Genomic DNA, 19,848 nt, shown 5'->3' with positions numbered 1-19,848 from the left:
ATTCTGAAGATTTAAATGAGTTAATTCATGTAGTGCCTTTGGTTGAGCATGCATGTTCCCCTGCTCAGGGACCTGGAATCGGGCCCCTGTTCTCACTTGCAAGGGGGGGAAATTTCATGGGAGGTGAAGCAGGTCTGCAAGTGTCTCTCTTTCTGTCTCCCCCCTTCCCTCCAATTTTTTTCTGTTCTATCAAAGGAAGGGAAAAATGGCCACCAGAAGTGGTGGATTCATTGTGTGGGCATTAAACCCCAATGATAACCCTAGTGCTAAATAAATGAATAAATAAATGAGTTAATTCACACAAAGAGTTTTCACAGGTTACCATGTGCAAGGACCCCAGTTCAAGCCCCTGGTCCCCACCTCCAAGGGGAAGCTTCACAAGCAGTGAAGCTTTTCTCCTTGCTTCTCTATCAGAAAAAAAGTCAAAGGTGTGTGTGTGTGTGTTGGGGGTGGGGGGGAATTTGCACCAGAAGCAGTGGAGTTGTCATAAAGACAATAACCAGGAGGTAGCTGGAGAGGCATTGAGCAATAATTTCTAGCAACTCAGTAAAATAATTTTGGGAAAGAAAAAAAAAAAAGACCTTATGGAGGTAGCATATTGGCTATGCAAAAAGACTTTCATTTGAGCCTGAGGTTCCAAAGTTGCAGGTTCAACCTCCAGCATCACCAGAGGTGAGCAGTGCTCTGATGGGGGAAAAAGGCTTATAACACTGGCACACATACACTAAGTGCATTCAACCAAATGTCAAGCATGTTTGAATTTAAATTCCATCCCAGCTCCAACTCTGAGTAACAGTATGATCTTACTTGTATAAGGTATGATCATTTACATTTGACAGAAATTGAGGACTTAAGAACTGAAGAGCTGAAGACTTTTCCCTCATATACTTCCTTTGCATTCTTCTTGCATTTGAATGAGTCCAGCCGAGACATGAAATTCATGTTTCTGAAAGCAGTATATCTGGCTTTGATTTGATTGGCTTTAGCAACCAGAATTATGGGGGAGACCAGTACATATGTAACACTTAACAACTTTTATGTCTTAGAAACCACTCAAGCTAGAAGAAACGTATATGAAAAAGAAAAGAATATGCATATGCCAGGCAAGGAATAAATAAGAAAGAGTAAGAATATAGGCTTTACTACTTACTGAACCGTGTTCCAGCAATAACTTAATCTCTATGTTTCAGATGACAGTTTTGAGGATTAAACAGCAGGTAAAGAACAGCACAAGACCCACACAGTTAATATCTCTGCGTCACTGGACTGTTCTTCCATCACAACTGTTTCTTCAACTCCCCCAACACTTGAGTCATCAGAGCTGTAGTGAGAAATGACTCTCCTACATCAGACTTCCTTTCCCACAATCCTGATGATCTTCATTAATATTTTTATTCCAGAGATAAGGGCAGCCATTTCCCTCTGGGGAATGTGATTTGGGGTTAATTAATGTGAAAGTGATTGATTTCCCAGTTTTTTATTCAGTCCTTGCCCAGCTATTCCCTGAGTTAGGAATGGAGTCTTTCAGCAAGATATGTGATGTCTAAGGCTATTCAAGAACTGTTGTGAAAAAGCATCGCTGTCAAAGCTACAGTGGAGGGGGAACAGGCAAATACACAACTCTTAAGAAACAAGATTATGGCTCCAGTACTTTTGTGCCATGTGCACTTAACCCGCTGCGCCACCACCCAGCCCCTGGCTCCAATACTTTTGGAGGCTCTTTGGAGGTCACTAGAAAATTGGACTGTTGTGTTTCATACTTAAAAAATATTAAGCTTGTGATAGAAATATTAAGTCTATAATATTACAAATTTCTTTAAGTATAAGGAATTAAAACAATCTGATATTTTCTCAACTTTATTGGGGGTGATGTTGGTGGAGGGCAGGATGAGTAGATTTGGAGGTTTTGTGACACAAAATAAGCTATCCTGAATTTGATACCAGGTGTGACTGCAATGATAAGTGTTCTTCCTTATGTGTGTATGCCATAGCCTAAAGAAATGCTCGAGGCATCTCGCTGTGATACCTAAGAGGGCCCTATTAGGTCAAGATCATAAAGATGGCTCATGACTCAGCGCCTTGCAGGTTTGGGCATTATGTAAACCTTTACAGACTTGCTGAAGGGGATGGTGCCCTCAATGTTGGTTTCTGCTTGGGGTGATACCTCACCACTGTCAATCCAGGAGGATTTTGGAATGCGTGAATTGGAGTTGTAGGCCAGTAGCAACCTTACTTCCACTTGGCATGGTTCTAGAAAAAGAAAAAGAATTATTTAAGACTAAGCAGCTGCTAGGCTAGAATAAAACATGAACTGAAGGCTGTATGTATCAAGATGGAAACAGTTTCAAGTACATTTCTAGGGTTTGCGTGGTAGCATACCTGGTTGAGTGTACATGTTACCATGCCCAAGGACCCAGTTTGAGCCTCCATTCTTCACTTGCAGGGAGGAAGCTTTACAAGCAGTAAAGGAGTGCTGCAGGTGACTCTCTCCCCCACATCATCTCTATCTTCCCCTCCCCTTTCATTTTCTCTCTGTCCTATATAGTAAAAAAGAAAGGAAGGGGGTTGGATGGTGGCACACCAGGTTAAGTGCAAGTATCACCATGTGGAAGGATCAGGTTTGAGCTCCAGCTCCCCACCTGCAGGGGGCATGCTTCACAAATGGTGAAGCAGGTCTGCAAGTGTCACCTGTCTCTCCACCTCTCTCAATTTCTCTCTGTTCTATCAAATAAAATAGAAAAGGGGGGGGAATGGTCACCAGGAGTGGATCTGTAGTGCTGGCACTGAGCCTCAGTGATAAGCCTGGTGGCAGTAAGAAACTAAATAAATAAAAATTTTGAGTTTTATTTTATTTTTTAGAATCTGTGCACATCTCTCCCTTCTCCTTCACCATACATAAATGCTTTCCCAGGCTGAATCCTGTAAGGCTGATCTTGAGGCTAAGCTCAGTTACAATCCCACCTTCTCCTTGGTTTGTTCTGGGCACCCTGAGATGATTAGTGAGCGAAAAAAAACCTTCCACAGTTGCTTGCTAGGTGTATAGCTTAGCTGATAGCAAAGAATTTGCATGCCAGAAGTTCTTGGTTTGATCCCTGTGCTGCATATGCTGGGGTGGTGCTTTGGCTTCTCTCATAAGCTTTCCCCCCCTTTTTCCCTTTCTTCTTCCTCCTCCTCCATTTATTTATTTATTTATTACCAGAGCACTGCTGAGTTCTGGATTATGGTGGTGCTGGGGATTGAACCTGGGACCTGCACTGAAGTCTTTTTACATAACCACTATACTGTCTTCCCTGCCTGAAACTCATATATGACATAAATAAAATAAATTTTCAAATAAATTCTATTTGGGAGGTCTTTCAGCCTCAAGGTCAAGAGTCACGAGTTGTGTGCATGTGGCAGTTCCCAAGCTCAAATAACTGCACTTTTCCTGTGCTCCATGTACAGAGAACTCTAGTGTTAGTGAAGAAGCCTTTGATCAGAAAATGGTTCTGACCCAAAATTCTCACTAGTGCACAGAGACAGATTTCAGGAACCGTTTATTTTTCTGTCACACATTGTGATACTGCTCTGTAGTCTGTGAGTAGATGGGTCACAGGAAAGTAATTCTGGCCTTTTGGCTGGTGAAGCAGAGATGACTGCAGTGGAGTATGGGATATGCTCAGGCAAGCTGACCCTGAATTTAAGACATGCAGGAGGTATTGACAGAGAACACTTGCTCTGTACTACGCATGGAACCCCAAGACACACCACAAAAGAAAGACTATCAGACTCTCACCCCCAACCTCACCCAAAACCTCAAGATTCTGAGAGGTTCTAAGTACATCCAGTGCCAGAATTTGAGCCCAGTTCATAAGTTAAAGCAATTATAGTTTTTCTAGTAACCATGTGGCTTTTACAAAAAAGGGAAAGGATGTAAGGGAAATAAAAGAGCAAGTGAAAAGGCCAGGGACAGGATGAGCCTGGAATGTTCTCCTCAATTCAGATTCTAGAGTAAAAGTTACAAATGTACAAAATGAACCCAAGCACAAGAAGTTCAGAGGGCAGGAATGGGGGCTGGGTGGATGTAAATTAAACAAGGGCAGGTATGCCAGGACTCCGAAATGCCTCCCTACCTACTTCCTGGTCACTGTCAGGCTTCTCCCCAGGAATCTGAGCAGAGACTGGACTGCCACCTTCCAAGAATGGAAAAGTTAATACGCATCCAGAGCAACTTAGCCAAGCCCAGAGAGCAGCCTCAGCACCACTACGGAGTAGCCATGTGGTACATGCACCACCCAATATGAGCTCTCTGGAACCAGGCTCTCTGGAACCAGGCTCCATTATCAGCTCCCTTACTAAGAGTGTGACCACTTTTTCAAACAATTATTTGTTAATAGAGAACCAGAATATCCCTGTGGTACATGTGGTGCCGGGGAACAAACTTGGAACTTCATGCTTGAGGTCTCTTAACTGTTTTATCTGCTGTATCACCTCCTGGGCCTCTTTTGTGACAGGTGGCTGTTGCCAACACCCAACCATAAACCAACCTTGGCTCTCATAGCACTTTCAAGCAGCCAAACTCTGGAGGGGATTCAACCCCATATGGCTGATTTGCCTGTCTGATAAAATGGGTAACTCAAGTGACTGTCATCAGAGACGGAGAAAAAAGATAAAACAAGAAGAGACAGAGGGAAAAAGAAACAAAAGATCCTGGCTCTTTGCCTCTTACCTCTCTATCAGAAAGAAAAAGAGAAAGGAAGAAATAAGTAAAGAAATAGAAGAATGAAAGGGGAAAAAAAAAAAAGCTGCTGGGAATGGTAGAGCTAGGCAAGCACTGAACCCTGTCGAAAATTCCAGTGGGGAATGGGGGCTTGAACCGTGTCCTTGTGTACTTTAATGTATGTTTACTACTGGGCTGCCACTGCCCAATTATTAGGAAAAAAAAAGATTTATTTCTTAATAAGAGGGGAGGGGAGAAGAAATCGAGGGAACTGGAACATGATTTTCTGCAATGCTAAGAATTAAACTTGGGACCTCATGTTAGCAAGTCCAACACTTTATCCACATCCTGGGCCATAGGACTAAATGAATCTTAACTGCACATTTAATAATTAATGTTCACCATTGTTTGAGTACCTGCAACATGGAAGGGACCAGGGATACAGGATATAGAAGCTTTGGTTATATAGAAGATAAGATGATGAGCAATTGTTTGCTGTAGCTCAATGTACATGCTGATTTGAGAAGAAGTCAGTAAACTGAGTGAGAAAATATTTGACACTAATAAGTGCTATCAGGAGAATTTAGGTTTTAATAGCATTTTAATATCAGGAGTCTCAGAGAAGGTGAATCTAGATAATCCTAGTCCTTTAAATTGAGGATTCAGAGTTCATTAAATTCAGCCTATAGTTTAGGTCTGGTTTAGGCACTGATTTGCTGTGTGACCATGAATAAGCCAAAACATTTCAATTTCTACTGCTATGATATACTTCCCTAAACCTTAGCTATTCCAAAGTAATGCTGTTGTACAGCATTTTCTTTCTCTCTCTCTCTCTCTCTCTCTCTCTCTCATTTTTTCTCATCCACATCCAGGTATAAAGTCAGGGATACATGCATGGTCAAGCTGCTGGGCCCAATTTTCCATTGTTTCTGTTTTTATAGGGCTGTAGGTTAATATGACAATATAGCACCATTCCGCCAGCCATGGTGTTCCCACATGGTGCTGAAGTTCAAATCCAATATCTTTCTTGCACATGGCAAGAAACAATCTAATAGGTTGGCTATCTCCCTGCCTCATTCCCCCCTTTTAACACATTTTTATATTATAAGGAGAGAAATCAGAGCACATTTGATACAGGAGATTGAATCTGGGAATTCATCCATACAAAGAAATGTGCTTTACCGACTTGTTGCTATGCACTCTCCCCTGCAGGGAGATTTAGTTTAGCCCTTGCTAGTTTTCGTGCTACTCCCTTCTCCCCGCCCCTTATCCTACGTACTTCCTGAGTTCCTGCCACAGTCGCCGGAGGAGAAGGATGCAGGACAGATCTGTGTGGTGATTAGTTTGAGAGTCCCTCTCTGCTGCCAGAGAAGAAAGATGGAGGAGCACATTGCCCGCTTGTAAATAAAGATTAAATTGCGTTCTCAGCTCAGCCGTGTGTCTCTGGTCGTCTCTGTTACCTGCCCGAGAAGCCAGCCCGATTAAAATGACATATGGCGCCTACAACGTGGGACGTGACCTGCCCATCCCCCAGATAAGTGACAATTTGGCTACCTATGCACTATGGCCTTCTCTTCTGCTCGTTGAAGAGATCTCCAAAGGCCTCTGCCCTTTCTTCACGAGACTGTTTTGCTGTTTCTGGAACATTTATCTCTGGACCACTCTGTGGTTTCCGCCCAACGCCAGCCCGCATGAGCTGGCTTTCCGCTGCGGGGCGCGGGGCTTTGGGCGTGGGCTCCCCCCACGCTGCTCCGCCTCCGAGAGCAGGGCAGCAGGCATGGCGGGCAGGGCTGCAGCCCATCCTGGCAGCTACACCGGGGCACTTTGGCCCGCGCCTTCTGCACGGCTGGCCCACCCGCCCTTCTGCTATGAAGTCTGGACAGATCCTGGACCACCTGGAGACCTCGGGCTCCCTGCTGAAACAGGGCCCCCTGGCCGAGATCCCCAATTCGGCTCTGAAGTCAGAAAAGCTAGAATACAGAGAGATTCCTGCAGAGATCGCTACCTACAATTCCTGGAGCTGAAGTTGCGCAAGAAGCCACCTCTGGACAATGCATTCCCCAAACGGCTAAGACAGTATAGATCTAAACTCGTGTTTAAAATGACATGTCTTCGTAACAAAAGTTTTCCTCCTTGTGTATTGAAGACCATGTTTACGTATGTGTTTAAAGTTTGGTAAACATTAACTTTAAGGTTAAAAATGTAACTTTAAGGCTATATTCTTACCAGACAGTTAAATGAAAAAGGTTTTCAACATAGTTCTCATAAAGGTAAAATCAACTTACATTTAAAGTCTGAGTTAAAAATTAGTTAAAAATCAATTTATTTTAACTGTTAGTCTAAAAAAAAGAAAAAAAACCCTGCGCATACCTAGGGTGTGTCTCCATCTTCAATGGGTGTAACAAAAAGTTAAATAGACTTGTTGATATGTAAAACTCTCGAATCCTTCTCAATTAGAAATGGTAGATTACACAATGGTTATGCTAATGATTCTCATGCCTTAGGTGTTTTTTTTTCCTATGGTTCTTCTGTTTACCTTTCCACATTTTATTGTTTAAACTTTAAACAACCTTAAAATCATACTAAAAAAGACTTCCAATTGTAATAGAGTTATCAATTGTAGTAAACTTCTAACCTGCTACAAGTTTTGTTTCATAAATAAGTGAATTGCAGCTGTCAATTTCTCTACAGAAAAGTGGAATTCCAACAGTTGACCTTCCTCATACAACGTTCCACCCCCTGGCATTCTTCAGTGGACATCTGCTTTGGACTGACACTTCTATCGGACTCACTGGTACACCTCTTGGACACTTTACACAACTCTACAGCAGCTTCCCTTTATGCTGCTGGGTTTCTCAAAGACTGCAGCCAGCTGCCTTGGGACTATAGGCCATACCCCCACCCCATGCAAAGTAATGCCCACAGAAAAAAAAAATGCCCGTCGAGGCAAAAGCCCACAGAGGTAGCAAAGGTTCTTTAGCTAATAAAACTTTGCCCAAAGAGGCAAAAAATGGCCCCCTCAGGCCTTCCCTTGGCAGCACACTGGTTCTTGTTGCTCGCTTACATGTTCTTCCATGTTTGTGCCAGTTTCTTTTTTTTAAATGCCTGTACGATATAGGTTTCTGTTCACCCCACACTCCTGATACTATGGTCATTTAGTTAAAAAGAAAAGGGGGAACTGTTGCTATGCACTCTCCCCCGCCGGGAGATTTGGTTTAGCCCTTGCTAGTTTTCACACTACTCCCTTCTCCTCGCCCCCTATCCTACGTACTTCCTGGGTTCCTGCTGTAGCCACCAGAGGAGAAGGATGCAGGACGATCTGTGTGGTGATTAGTTTAGGAGTCCCTCTCTGCCGCCGGAGGAGAAAGATGGAGGAGCACATGTTTGCCCACTCGTGAATAAAGATTAAACTGCGTTTTCAGATCAGCCGTGTGTCTCTGGTTGTCTCTGTTACCCGCCCATGAACCCAGCCGGGTAAAACGACACCAACTGAGCAAACTTTTTTTTTTCTCATGTGTAAGTTCCCTCATTAGAAGGGATTAGAAAATGGAATTCTCTTCTCATGTGGGGTGAGAGGTTTGACAAATAGTACAAAACATTCCAGACAGAAAGATATATAGAATGATCTAGGAGGCAGATGTTGATGCTTAGCTCTAACAGGGTAAGTAAGAGCTTAAGCTGGAGATTCCTGGGTAAGTGAAACTAAGTTATATCTTTAGCAGGCTAATCCTTGTTCCCCCCCCCCTTTTTTTTAATCCTTGTTTTTTAAAACTGCAAAAGCAAAAACAAAGCTCAAAGCCTTAGTACAGGTACAATTCCCAGGAACACATTTTCCCTGTCTCCTCTCTTCTTCCCTCTCCCCACTGACTCCTTACCTGTCCAGGCAGTGTGGGAGAGGTACACCTGAGTGATAAGCCGGTGACGACCAGGGCCTGGATTCCGGAAGTCCGCTGGTTTGGGATGGATCATCTGAGCCTGGCCATCTGGATACAAGACCTAAGAGCAACAAATGAGAAACAAAGAGGTAGGAAACCAAGAACTTTTGATAAAATTGCTGGTGACATCTCCTGTGGAACCCCAAAGATGAAGATGATACCAACTTTCATGAAACCCTACTCCTTAATGGGAGGGTAACACCACCAACAACACTGCCCTACATGGCATAAAGCAGTGTTTGGTGAGATAAATAGGACAAAAAACAAAACAGAAGTTGTTCAATTCTTTTACACACCCAGTATACATCAAAAATACCCAGGAACCCGCTTATCCTAGTCTTGTCAATATTTCTATTTTATAAATAAAAATTGAAAAAAATATCCAGCAAAACTGAGTAATCCTCAGAAATGGTTTAGTCATCACTTTAAATATTATCTCTTTTTAAAGACAAAAGAGTAAAACTGAGGTAGAGGCAGCATGAGTTAAAAGGCATCAAGCATAGCAGGGTAAACAATGCTATGATTGTAGTACAGATTGAAGTCTAGAAATTCTAAATAAAAAAGAATTTCTCAAGATTTAATCTTTCAATTTTTCCTAGTAGAGAGTGAAGCCCATAGAATTGGAGATTTGCTATATAAGTGTAAATTTCCCTCACACATACATACACACACACACACACACAAAAAAAAACAAAAACAAATAAACCCTTCTACTACTCTGTTCTGGGATTCCCCAATTTCTACAGCCTCTCAGAATTAATTATCCTCCATAATCCTTACACTAGTAATGCATATTTTGGGGTAGCATATTCTGTTAACCCTTCATCTCTCTTTCTTTTCCTCCTGTCTTTCTTCCTCCCCGCTTTCTTCCTTTATTTTATTTCACTAATTAAGAACTTCCTTTCTTTTTTTGTTGATAGAAATTAAGAGGGGAGACAGAGATAGAGAGGGATAAACAGAGTTATCTGCAACAATGTCTTCACTGCTTCAGAGGCACCCTGCTGGTGGAAGCCATGGGCTTGAACATGTCCTTACAAATGGTAATATATGTACTCAACCAGGTGCACCACTGCCTGGCCCACTATTTATGTATTTACTTTAAATGTTTTTTTTTTAATATTAAATTTTAATGAGAGATACAGAGAGCAAGACACACAGAAAAAGACCAGAGCATTGCCCAGTTCTGGCATATAGTGGTATTGGTGACTGAACCAGGGACCTCAGAGCTTCAGCCACTAAAGTCTTTTACAAAACCATTATGCAGGGGGCTGGGTGGTGGTGCACCCACTTAGGCACAAATAGTACAAAGCTCAAGGACCCATGCAAGGATCTGGTTTCAAGCCCCCAGCTCCCCACCTGCAGAGGGGTTGCTTCACAAGCAGTAAAGCAGGTCTGCAGATGTCTTTCTTTCCCTTTCTCTGTCTTCCTATCCTCTCTTGATTTCTCTCTGTCCTATCCAACAACAATGACAGCAATAAGAACAACAATAAACAATAAGGGCAACAAAAGGGAAAAAATAGCCTTCAGGAGCAGTGGATTTGTAGTGCAGGCACAAAGCCCCAGTATAACCCTGGAGACAAAAAAAAAAAAAAGAATGGGAGCTACTCGCTACTTTCTAGCCATTTTCTCTACTCTGACACCATTTCCTGAAACAGTATTTTTATCGAACTTCATGTTAGCTATCAAACTCAAGCAAGAACTACCATAGTCGAGGGCCCCTAGAAACATGCCTAAAATTGACTTCCTAGTTTCCTTCCACCCTAAAATCCCTAATCTCATCTGTTCTGTTCCTACTTTTTGGTGCCTGTTCATTAACATTTTGTCTCACTTTATATCCTGCCACCTTCTAGCCACCAAGTTGCAGATGCTGTCATAATTCCATCCTGGCTTCTCTGGGCAGATGACCTCACCAATATGTCTTGAAACTCCACCTATCCAGAGCTCTACCCCACTAGGGAAAGATAGAAACAGGCCATGTCCAGCAGAGAAGTAACCTTCTGTACCCCCAAAACAATTTTGATCCATATTACCAGTGGGAAAGTGATAGAAAAAAGAGGATAAGAGAGCTCTGAACTCCAGCTTCATCACGACCCGGAAAGAGAAGAGAAAAAAAGGGAGGGACATTTGGATGTAGTATAGGGTTGTGTGTATATATGTTGTGTGTGGCTTTCAGGGGAAGAGAGGATGGGACCTGGAAGAAAAAGGGGGCAATTATGTATGTAGACACATGTCTGCAACCTTAGGAAAACTGCTGTGGCTTGCAATGGAGGGATTGGGGATTCAGAACTCTGGTGGTGGGAACTGTATGGAATTATACCCCTCTTAACATGTAATTTTGTAAATCAATATTAAATCACTAATAAAATTTTTTTAAAAAGTGAGTCCAGAGCCTCCATGAGGACCCAGATCTGACATACCTGGACTTTGACGGTGCTCTGAGGATCCTGCACATGCTCTAGGGTGGCATCCACATCCAGGGCCACCACCAATCCAGAGGTGAACCGCAGAGGGTTGTCTGACTCTCCTGCTGGCTCGATGATGGTAGCTGAGGCTTTGTGGATCTTTAAGCAAGAAGAAAATATAATTGTTCTAAAGTCAAGTTATCCTTGGGCATTGAGGAATTGCCTTGTCTTTTTATCTTCTTTGTGGGTAGGTATGGGAGAGCCACTTGGAAGAAAAGCCATGACCCAGCTGCTGCAAGGGACAGAGATAAGTGAGGGGAGTACTTGGACTGAACAGGCAGATTTGACCTGGCGGGTATAACATGGACCCTCACCTGCTCTGGAAGGGGGAGGTGCAGGAATGTACTCTGCCGCAGCATGGTTTGGAGAATTTTGACCACTTCTACAGGTTTGGAAGTCATGAGTCGGGGCATAAGGTCGAGAAGTTTGTCCACAAAACTGTCCTGCAGGTGGGGCAAATCAGCAACAAAACACCTGAAATAACAAACAGAAGAGGGTGAGGGTAGACAGCAGGATAGTTATGCAAAAAGACTCAAGCCTGATGCTATGACGTCCCAGATTCAATCCCCCAACCACCATAAACCACAGCTAAGCAGTGCTTTGATAAAAAAAGAAAACAAAAGATAAATGGACTATATATTCATTCACTGCAAAGTCCCAAATATGTGCCAATCCCTGATGTAGGAATTATTAGTAATATTAAAAAAAAAATTTTTTTTAAATATTTATTTACTCCTTTTTGTTGCCCTTGTTGTTTTATTGTTGTAGTTATTATTGTTGTTGATGTTGTTCTTGGACAGGACAAAGAGAAATGGAGAGAGATGGGGAAGACAGAGAAGGGGAGAGAAAGACAAGACACCCGCAAACCTGCTTCACCTGCTTGTGAAGCGACTCCCCTGCAGGTGGAGAGCCGTGGACTCGAACCAGGATTCTTGTGCTGGTCATTGCGGTTCGTGTCATGTGCACTACCACCTGACTCCCCAATGTAGGAATTTATTATTTTTTAAATATTTATTTATTTATTTATTCCCCTTTGTTGCCCTTGTTGTTGTATTGTTGTAGTTATTATTGTTGTTGTTGTTATTGATGTCATTGTTGGATAGGACAGAGAGAAATGGAGAGAGGAGGGGAAGACAGAAAGGGGAGAGAAAGATAGACACCTGCAGACCTGCTTCACCAGCTGTGAAGTGACTCCCCTGCAGGTGGGGAGCTGGGGGCTCGAACCGGGATCCTTACTCCAGTCTTTGCACTTTGCACCATGTGTGTTTAACCCGCAGTGCTACTGCCCAACTTCCTGATGTAGGAACTCTAATAGGGGCCAGGTGGTGGTGCACCTGCATGAGTGCAAAAGTTATAATGCATAAGAACCTGGGTTCAAGCCCCCGGTCCCCACCTGCAGGAGGAAATCTTCACAAGTGGTGAAGCAGGTCTGCAGGTGTCTCTCTGTCTCTTTCTATATCACCCCCCTCTGTTCCCTCTTGATTTCTGGCTGTCACTATCCAATAAATAAAGATAATAACTAAAAAAGGGAATAAAATAAAATGGTGGCACTTCAGGCAATTATGCCTTAGTGACACTGTCATAGTAGCCTTGTTTGTTGAATATCCAACATGTTCTATTTTTAAAAAGATTTATTTATTTATTTATGTAGGAGAAGGGGAGAGAAAGAGAAACACCTATAGAACTACTTCACTATACTCCCAGAGGGATAAATAATAGAGAAGCTATCAGGGAAGGTGATGGGATACGGAGTTCTGGTGGTGGGAATTGTGTGGACTTGTACCCCTCTTATCCTATGGTTTTTGTCAGTGTTTCCTTTTTATAAGTAAAAAGTAAAAAAAGAAAAAGAAGAACTATTTTACCACTTATGAAGCTCTCCCCCTGCAGGACATGGGGCTTAAGCATGGGTCCTTGCGCATATTTATTTGTACACTCAACCAGGTGTATCACCACCTGGCCTGGATTAAAAAAACATTTTTTTAAAAATTTATATTCATAGGGCAGTGAGTAGATAACATAATGGTAATGCAAAGAGACTCTCATGCCTGAGGCTCCAGAGTTTCAGGCCCAATCCCCCACACCACCATAAGCCAGAGCTGAACTGTGCTCTGATTAAAAATAATAATTTTATAAAAATAAAATAAAAAATTTATATTCATTGTCATAGATAATAGTTTGATACATGGGCTAAACAAAGGACTGTGGCTAGCAATCACTCTTGTTTCCTTCTAAGTGTCGTTCTCTACATAGCAAAATTAGCTGGAAAGGTAACAAATACTTACCTCTGAAAAAAGTCTACTTCCTGTAAAAATTTATCACACATTCCAAATAAGGGGTCAACTCTGCAGAAAAAGAAAAAAGAACAAAGTAATTGGCTCATGTAATCTGTAAACTATGGGCTAAGAGTAAAAGTTGGAGGGACAGGGCTGGGGAGAAAACAAAATGGTAATATAAATGATTTTCATGCCTGAAGCTTTGAACTTCTAGACTCAGTCCCTAACACCGTAAGTCAGAGCTGAGAAGTACTCTGATTAAAAAGAAAGGGAATGGGGGTAGGTGGTAGCACACTGGTTTAAGCACATGTGGCGCAAAGCACTAGGACCAGAGTAAGGATCCAGGTTCCAGTCCCAGGGCCCCCACCTGCAGGGGGGTCACTTCACAAGTGGTGAAGCAGGTCTGCAGGCGTCTTTCTCTCCCACTCTACTCTTGATTTCTCTCTGCCTTATCCAACAAGAACAACAGCAACATCAATAACAACAGTAACAAAAAAAAAAGAAGAAAAAAAAGGCCTCCAAGAGCAAGTGAACTCCTTGTGCAGGCACTGAGCCCCAGTGACAACCCTGGAGGCAAAAAAAAAAAAAAAGAGGAAAGGATGGGTGGTGGTGCATGTGGCTGAGTGCACATATTACATATTACAGTGCACAAGGTTCAAGCCCCCAGTTCCCACCAGCAGGGAGGAAGTTTCACAAGTGGTGAAAAAGTGCTATAGTTGCCTTTCCCTTGCTCTCCATCTCTACCTCTCCCCTCTCTCTCAATTTGTCTGTATCTAAAATAAATAAGTAAACAAAGTACAGAAAAAAGGGGAGGAGAGAAATGTTGCAGGAAGGTGAGACTAATTGAATGGAAAATGATGAGACCCAGGAAGTGACCTACTGCATACAGCACATGTCTTATTATGCCCCAGGCCCTAGGCGGGATCCCCAGCACCACATGAGAGTACCAGTTATTGGCTCAGAAGAATCATGTGCAAGGTCCTGGGTTCAACCTATCATATGCAAGTAATCGACTAGTGTGTGTGATTCAATTTAACTAGTTGTGATTCAATCAGGAGATGAAAAGGTAGTCTCACTGTACAGTACATTCTTTTGTCTTTGTGCCAAAAAGAGGTTACTAGTTCCTTCAGAGCAGAAAAGTAAGTTCTGAGTTAATACCGCTACTTTAAAACTCTTACAGAAGATTGAAGGCACAGGAATACTCCCTTCCAGCTTCTATGAAGCCAACATCATTCTGATTCCAAAAGCAGACAGGGACACAAGCAAAAAAGAACTACAGACCAATATCTCTGATGAACACAGATGCTAAAATATTGAACAAACTTTTAGCCAACCAGATACAGCAGTATATTGAAAAAATTGCTCATCATGACCAAGTGGGGTTTATTCGAGGGATGGATGGTTGGTTTAATATACGTAAATCAACCAACGTATATTAAATCATCCACCACATCAATAAAAGAAAGACCAAAAACCACATGGTCATATCAATAGATGCAGAGAAAGCCTTTGACAAAATACAACATCCCTTTATGATCAAAACCCTACAAAAATTGAAAATAGATGGAAAATTCCTGAAGATAGTGGAGTCTATATATAGCAAACCTACAGCCAACATCATACTCAATGGTGAAAAACTGGAAGCATTTCCCCTCAGATCAGGTACTAGACAGGGCTGCCCACTATCACCATTACTAGTCAATATAGTGTTGGAAGTTCTTGCCATTGTAATCAGGAAGGAGCAATGAATTAAAGGGACACAGATTGGAAGAGAAGAAGTCAAACTCTCCCTATCTGCAGATGACATGATAGTATACATAGAAAAACCTAAGGAATCCAGCAAGAAGCTTTTGGAAATCATCAGGCAATACAGTAAGGTGTCAGGCTACAAAATTAACATTCAGGGTGGGGGGGGGACAGCATAATGGTTATGCAAACAGACTCTCATGCCTGAGGCTCCTAAGTCCCAGGTTCAACCCCCACACCACCATAAGCCAGAGCTGAGCAGTGTTCTGGTGTTTCTCTGTGTCTCTCTCTGCATCGCTCTCAAATCAAAAAAGAAAAAAATCAATAAAATAAAAAATTAACATTCAAAAGTCAGTGGCATTCCTCTATACAAAAATGAAATTAGAAGAAGTTGAAATCCATAAATCAATTCCTTTTACTATAGCAACAAAAACAATAAAATATCTAGGAATAAACCAAATCAAAGAAGTGAAAGGCTTGTATACTGAAAATTATGAGTCACTACTCAAGGAAACTGAAAAAGACACAAAGAAGTGGAAAGATATTCCATGTTCATGAGTTGGAAGAATTAACATCATCAAAATGAATATACTACCCAGAGCCATCTACAAATTTAAGGCTATCCCCATCAAGATCCCAACCACATTTTGTAGGAGAATAGAACAAATGCTACAAATATTTATCTGGAACTAGAAAAGACCTAGAATTGCCAAAACAATCTTGAGAAGAAAGAACAGAACTGGAGGCATCACACTCCCAGATCTCAAATTGTATTATAGGGCCATTGTCATCAAAACTGCTTGGTACTAGAACACAAATAGACACACTGACCAGTGGAATAGAGGTGACAGTCCAGAAGTAAGCCCCCAAACCTATGGACACCTAATCTTTGACAAAGGTGCCCAGACTATTCAATGGGGAAAGCAGAGTCTCTTCAACAAATGGTGTTGGAAAAAATGGGTTGAAACATGCAGAAGAATGAAACTTAACCACTGTATTTCACCAAACACAAAAGTAAATTCCAAGTGGATCAAGGACTTGGATGTTAGACCCAAACTATCAGATACTTAGAGGAAAATATTGGCAGAACTCTTTTCTGCATAAATTTTAAAGATTTTCAATGAAACAAATCTAATTACAAAGAAGACTAGGGAAAGTATAAACCTATGGGACTACATCAAATTAAAAAGCTTCTGCACAGCAAAAGAAACTACTACCCAAACAGAGACCCCTCACAAAATGGGAGAAATCTTTGCAGGCCATACATCAAACAAGAGGCTAATAACCAGAATACATAAATCATGTTAAGTGAAATAAATCAGAAACAGAAAGATAAATATGGGATGATCTCAATCTCAGGCAGAAGTTGAAAAACAAGATCAGGGGAGAAAATACAAGTAGAACCTGAACTGGAGTTGATGTACTGCACCAATGTTAAAAACTCTGGGGTAGGAGGGGGGATAGTACAGGTCCAAAAAGCATGACAGAGGACTTAGTGGGAGTTGTATTGTTATGTGGAAAACTGAGAAATGTTATGCATGTACAAACTATTGTATTTTCTGTCTTATGTAAAACATTAATCCAATAAATAATTTTAAAAGGAAAAAGAAGTTCCTAGCACTACACTCTTCTGTTTTATTGGTTTTGTTTTTTTTCTTTTTAAAATTTATTAATGAGAAACAGAGCAAAACGGAGAACAAAAACATCACTCTTGTACATGCGCTTTCAGGGAATAAACTCATAACCTCATACCCGAGGGTCAAACACTTTCTCCACTGTGCCACCTGTGGCATCATTTTTTTAAATCCTTCTTGTTGCCCTTGTTTTAAATTTTTTATTGTTGTTGTAGTTATTATTGTTGTTACTGATGTCATCATTGATGGATAGGACAGAGAGAAATGGAGAGAGGAGGGGAAGACAGAGGGGGAGAGAAAGATAGACACCTGCAGACCTGCCTCATCGCCTGTGAAGCAACTACCCTGCAGGTGGGGAGCAAGGGGCTCAAACCAGGATCTGCACACCAGTCCTTGAGCTTGGCACCATGCATGCTTAACCTGACATCATATTCTTAAAGAAATCTATGAAAGTTTCTGTGAACGTCCTTGTTACCAAAATATTTATTAAAAAAAAAAAAAGGAAGAAATAATCTACCCTTTGAGTAGTCTTTCCTAAATGTAATTTCATTTATAATTACCCATAATGAAATTTTTTAAGGTGTATTTACAACTGTCTCAGAGAACCATATACCTTTGTTCAAAGGTATAACTTACCCTCGAGTGGTTCGGGCTGTTACTATCAGTTGTAAGGCTTTGGCCTGAAGTCTCATGTGATGTATAATCACCACCTGCTTATTTTCCACACCACTATACATGAACTCCATTTTGTAGGTCTCCTCCATGATCTAAAAGGAAAAGGTACAAGTTAAACATACAAACAGCCTTGCAATGAGTTAATCCTACATTTTCAGATGAAAGATCCATCTGTATTTACTGGTTTTTTAGTGTATCTAAAATCCAATCAGATAGTATTTTAGAAAACAAAAGATTCTTTTTTTAAATATTTATTTATTTTCTCTTTTGTTGCCCTTGCTTCTTACTGTTGCAGTTATTGTTGTTGATACTGATGCCATCATTATAGGATAGGATAGAGAAAAATGGAGAGAGGGGAAGGTAGAGATGGAGAGAGAAAGATAGACACCTGCAGACCTGCTTCACCAACTATGAAGCAACTCCCCTGCAGGTGGGGAGCCCCAGGCTCAAACAAGGATCCTTGTGCCAGTCCTTGCACTTCGCACCATGTGCACTTAACAGGCTGCGCTACCACCAGACTCCCCCACAAAAGATTCTTAGAAGAGTCTAATTCACGGGAGTCGGGCTGTAGCACAGCAGGTTAAGCGCAGGTGGCGCAAAGCACAAGGACCGGCATAAGGATCCCGGTTCGAACCCCGGCTCCCCACCTGCAGGGGAGTCGCTTCACAGGCGGTGAAGTAGGTATGCAGGTGTCTATCTTTCTCTCCTCCTCTCTGTCTTCCCCTCCTCCCTCTACATTTCTCTCTGCCCTATCCAACAACGACAACAACAATAATAACTAGCACAATAAAACAACAAGGGCAACAAAAGGGAATAAATAAATAAAATAAATATTTAAAAGAAAAAAAAAAAGAAGAGTCTAATTCACATGCCATATTTTACAGAAGAAAGAAAACTCCAAACAGGTTAAATAGCCTACTCATTATCATTCAAAAAATTAGAAAGGTAAATCTGGAACCAGAACCCACATCTTTGACTCCTAGGCCAATGTTATACTCTCTGATTTGGCTTTTTCTTATGTTACTACTTCCTGTCACAGAGTGAAGTAAGGGAGAATACAGCAGGGGGTATAAGGACATGTGAAAATCAATGGCTCTGACAGAGACAAGACAATTCTAGACAGAGATCTATCTCAAGAGGTCTTGAAAAGTTTACCTGCTTTGCTGCTGCTGAGGCCAAATCACTTTGCTTCAAATACAAAGGGGCAGCCACATTCCAGAGCTTTTCCTGCAAGGCCTACACACACAGAACAAAAGAGGATAGGCACCAAAAACACTAGCATATCTCTTGAGATTTAACTATTTGCTTTGCTTTGAAAATCTACCATGATTCAGGCTGTCTTTCAATTTTAATAAGCCATACATATTGACATACATTTCCTAAGTATCAGACAAAGAGCCTAGAGCTTTCACACACATTGCTTCTTATGAATCCTTATTTCAAAGAGGTAGAATTACCTTTGTCAAAGATTAGATGTCCACAGGTGTGGGGGTCAATTTCTTAACTGTGGCAGAGGTTATACACACACACACACACACACACACACATACACACACACACACACACACACATACACACACACACACACACACACAGAGTCTAACAAGAACTTTTTAAAACCTCAACCCACTTCAGCTTACATATCCACTTTCACATATATGCAGTGTAACACCAGCACAACACCAAGCTCAGACATCTTGCAGTGGAAACTACTATGATTCCTCCAACTATTTTGATGTTAGTTAAAGACTAACAACATTTGAAACTAAAGTTAAATAAAGGCTTATCAAGTGAGACAGGCTCTCTGAAGTTGTAAGCTTAAATGATAGCAAAATTCTGTTGCAGAAACTGAAAGCCACTAATCCATTTTAATTGTTCTTAAACTCAGAAGACTAAAACAGTTTCTCAGGCACTAATTTTATAAATAAACAAATAAGTCAATTTCAACCAATTATTTAAAATTGCCATCAGGTTTACTGCTGCATCTCAGTGCCTGCACAAAGAATCCACTGATCAGGGCAGCTATTTATTGTTATTATTAATTATTATAGACATAGAAAAATTGAGAGGGAAGTGGAGATAGAGACAGTGAGAGAAAGAGAGACACCTACAGCACTGCTTCACCATTTGTGAAGCTTCCCTCCTGAAGGTGTGAATAGGGGCTACTATCTATGTTCTTGAGCACAATAATGTATGTGCCACTGCCCAGTCCCACCTAATTCAATTGTGTGTGTGTGTGTGTGTGTTTATAAATAAAAATAAAGAGAAGGCCAGGGGCTGGGTGGTGGCACACCTCGTTAAGTGCATGCATTACAGTGCACAAAGACCCAGGTTCAAGCCCCTGGCCCCCCTGCAGGGGGAAAGCTTCATGAGTGGTGAAGTAGGGCTGCAGGTGTCTCTCTGTCTTTCTCTCCCTCTCAATCT

The 19,848-nt window shown here is 41.5% G+C and overlaps 2 protein-coding genes across 2 annotated transcripts in view; one reads left to right on the top strand and one right to left on the bottom strand.

Moving 5' to 3' along the window:
- Positions 1-1,841: 1,841 nt before the first annotated feature.
- Positions 1,842-19,848, bottom strand: part of INTS4 (integrator complex subunit 4) — a 98,312-nt gene continuing 80,305 nt past the window's right edge. The window contains exons 16-22 of the mRNA XM_060177334.1: positions 18,580-18,660; positions 17,386-17,516; positions 13,379-13,438; positions 11,411-11,570; positions 11,052-11,195; positions 8,575-8,695; positions 1,842-2,250 (exon numbers count right to left, since the gene is read on the bottom strand). Coding sequence (XP_060033317.1) covers positions 2,072-2,250; positions 8,575-8,695; positions 11,052-11,195; positions 11,411-11,570; positions 13,379-13,438; positions 17,386-17,516; positions 18,580-18,660 — 876 coding nt within the window. The 3' untranslated portion in view covers positions 1,842-2,071. The remainder of the gene's footprint in view (positions 2,251-8,574; positions 8,696-11,051; positions 11,196-11,410; positions 11,571-13,378; positions 13,439-17,385; positions 17,517-18,579; positions 18,661-19,848) is intronic.
- On the top strand, positions 6,172-8,201 carry LOC132534048 (uncharacterized). Its single transcript, XM_060177474.1, has 2 exons — positions 6,172-7,661; positions 7,703-8,201. Exon 1 carries the CDS (start codon positions 6,186-6,188, stop codon positions 6,876-6,878), a length of 693 nt encoding a protein of 230 aa, XP_060033457.1. The 5' UTR covers positions 6,172-6,185; the 3' UTR covers positions 6,879-7,661; positions 7,703-8,201.

The sequence above is a fragment of the Erinaceus europaeus genome, chromosome 17 (genome assembly GCF_950295315.1).
Source record: "Erinaceus europaeus chromosome 17, mEriEur2.1, whole genome shotgun sequence".
In the NCBI taxonomy this organism is placed as follows: domain Eukaryota; kingdom Metazoa; phylum Chordata; class Mammalia; order Eulipotyphla; family Erinaceidae; genus Erinaceus; species Erinaceus europaeus.
The sequence above is the reverse complement of the archived record's forward strand: the minus strand, read 5'-3'. Positions and strand labels throughout refer to the sequence as shown.

Coding starts and splice junctions, on each gene's coding strand:
- LOC132534048 (XM_060177474.1), top strand. CDS start 6,186: ATGACATATGGCGCCTACAACGTGGGACGTGACCTGCCCATCCCCCAG.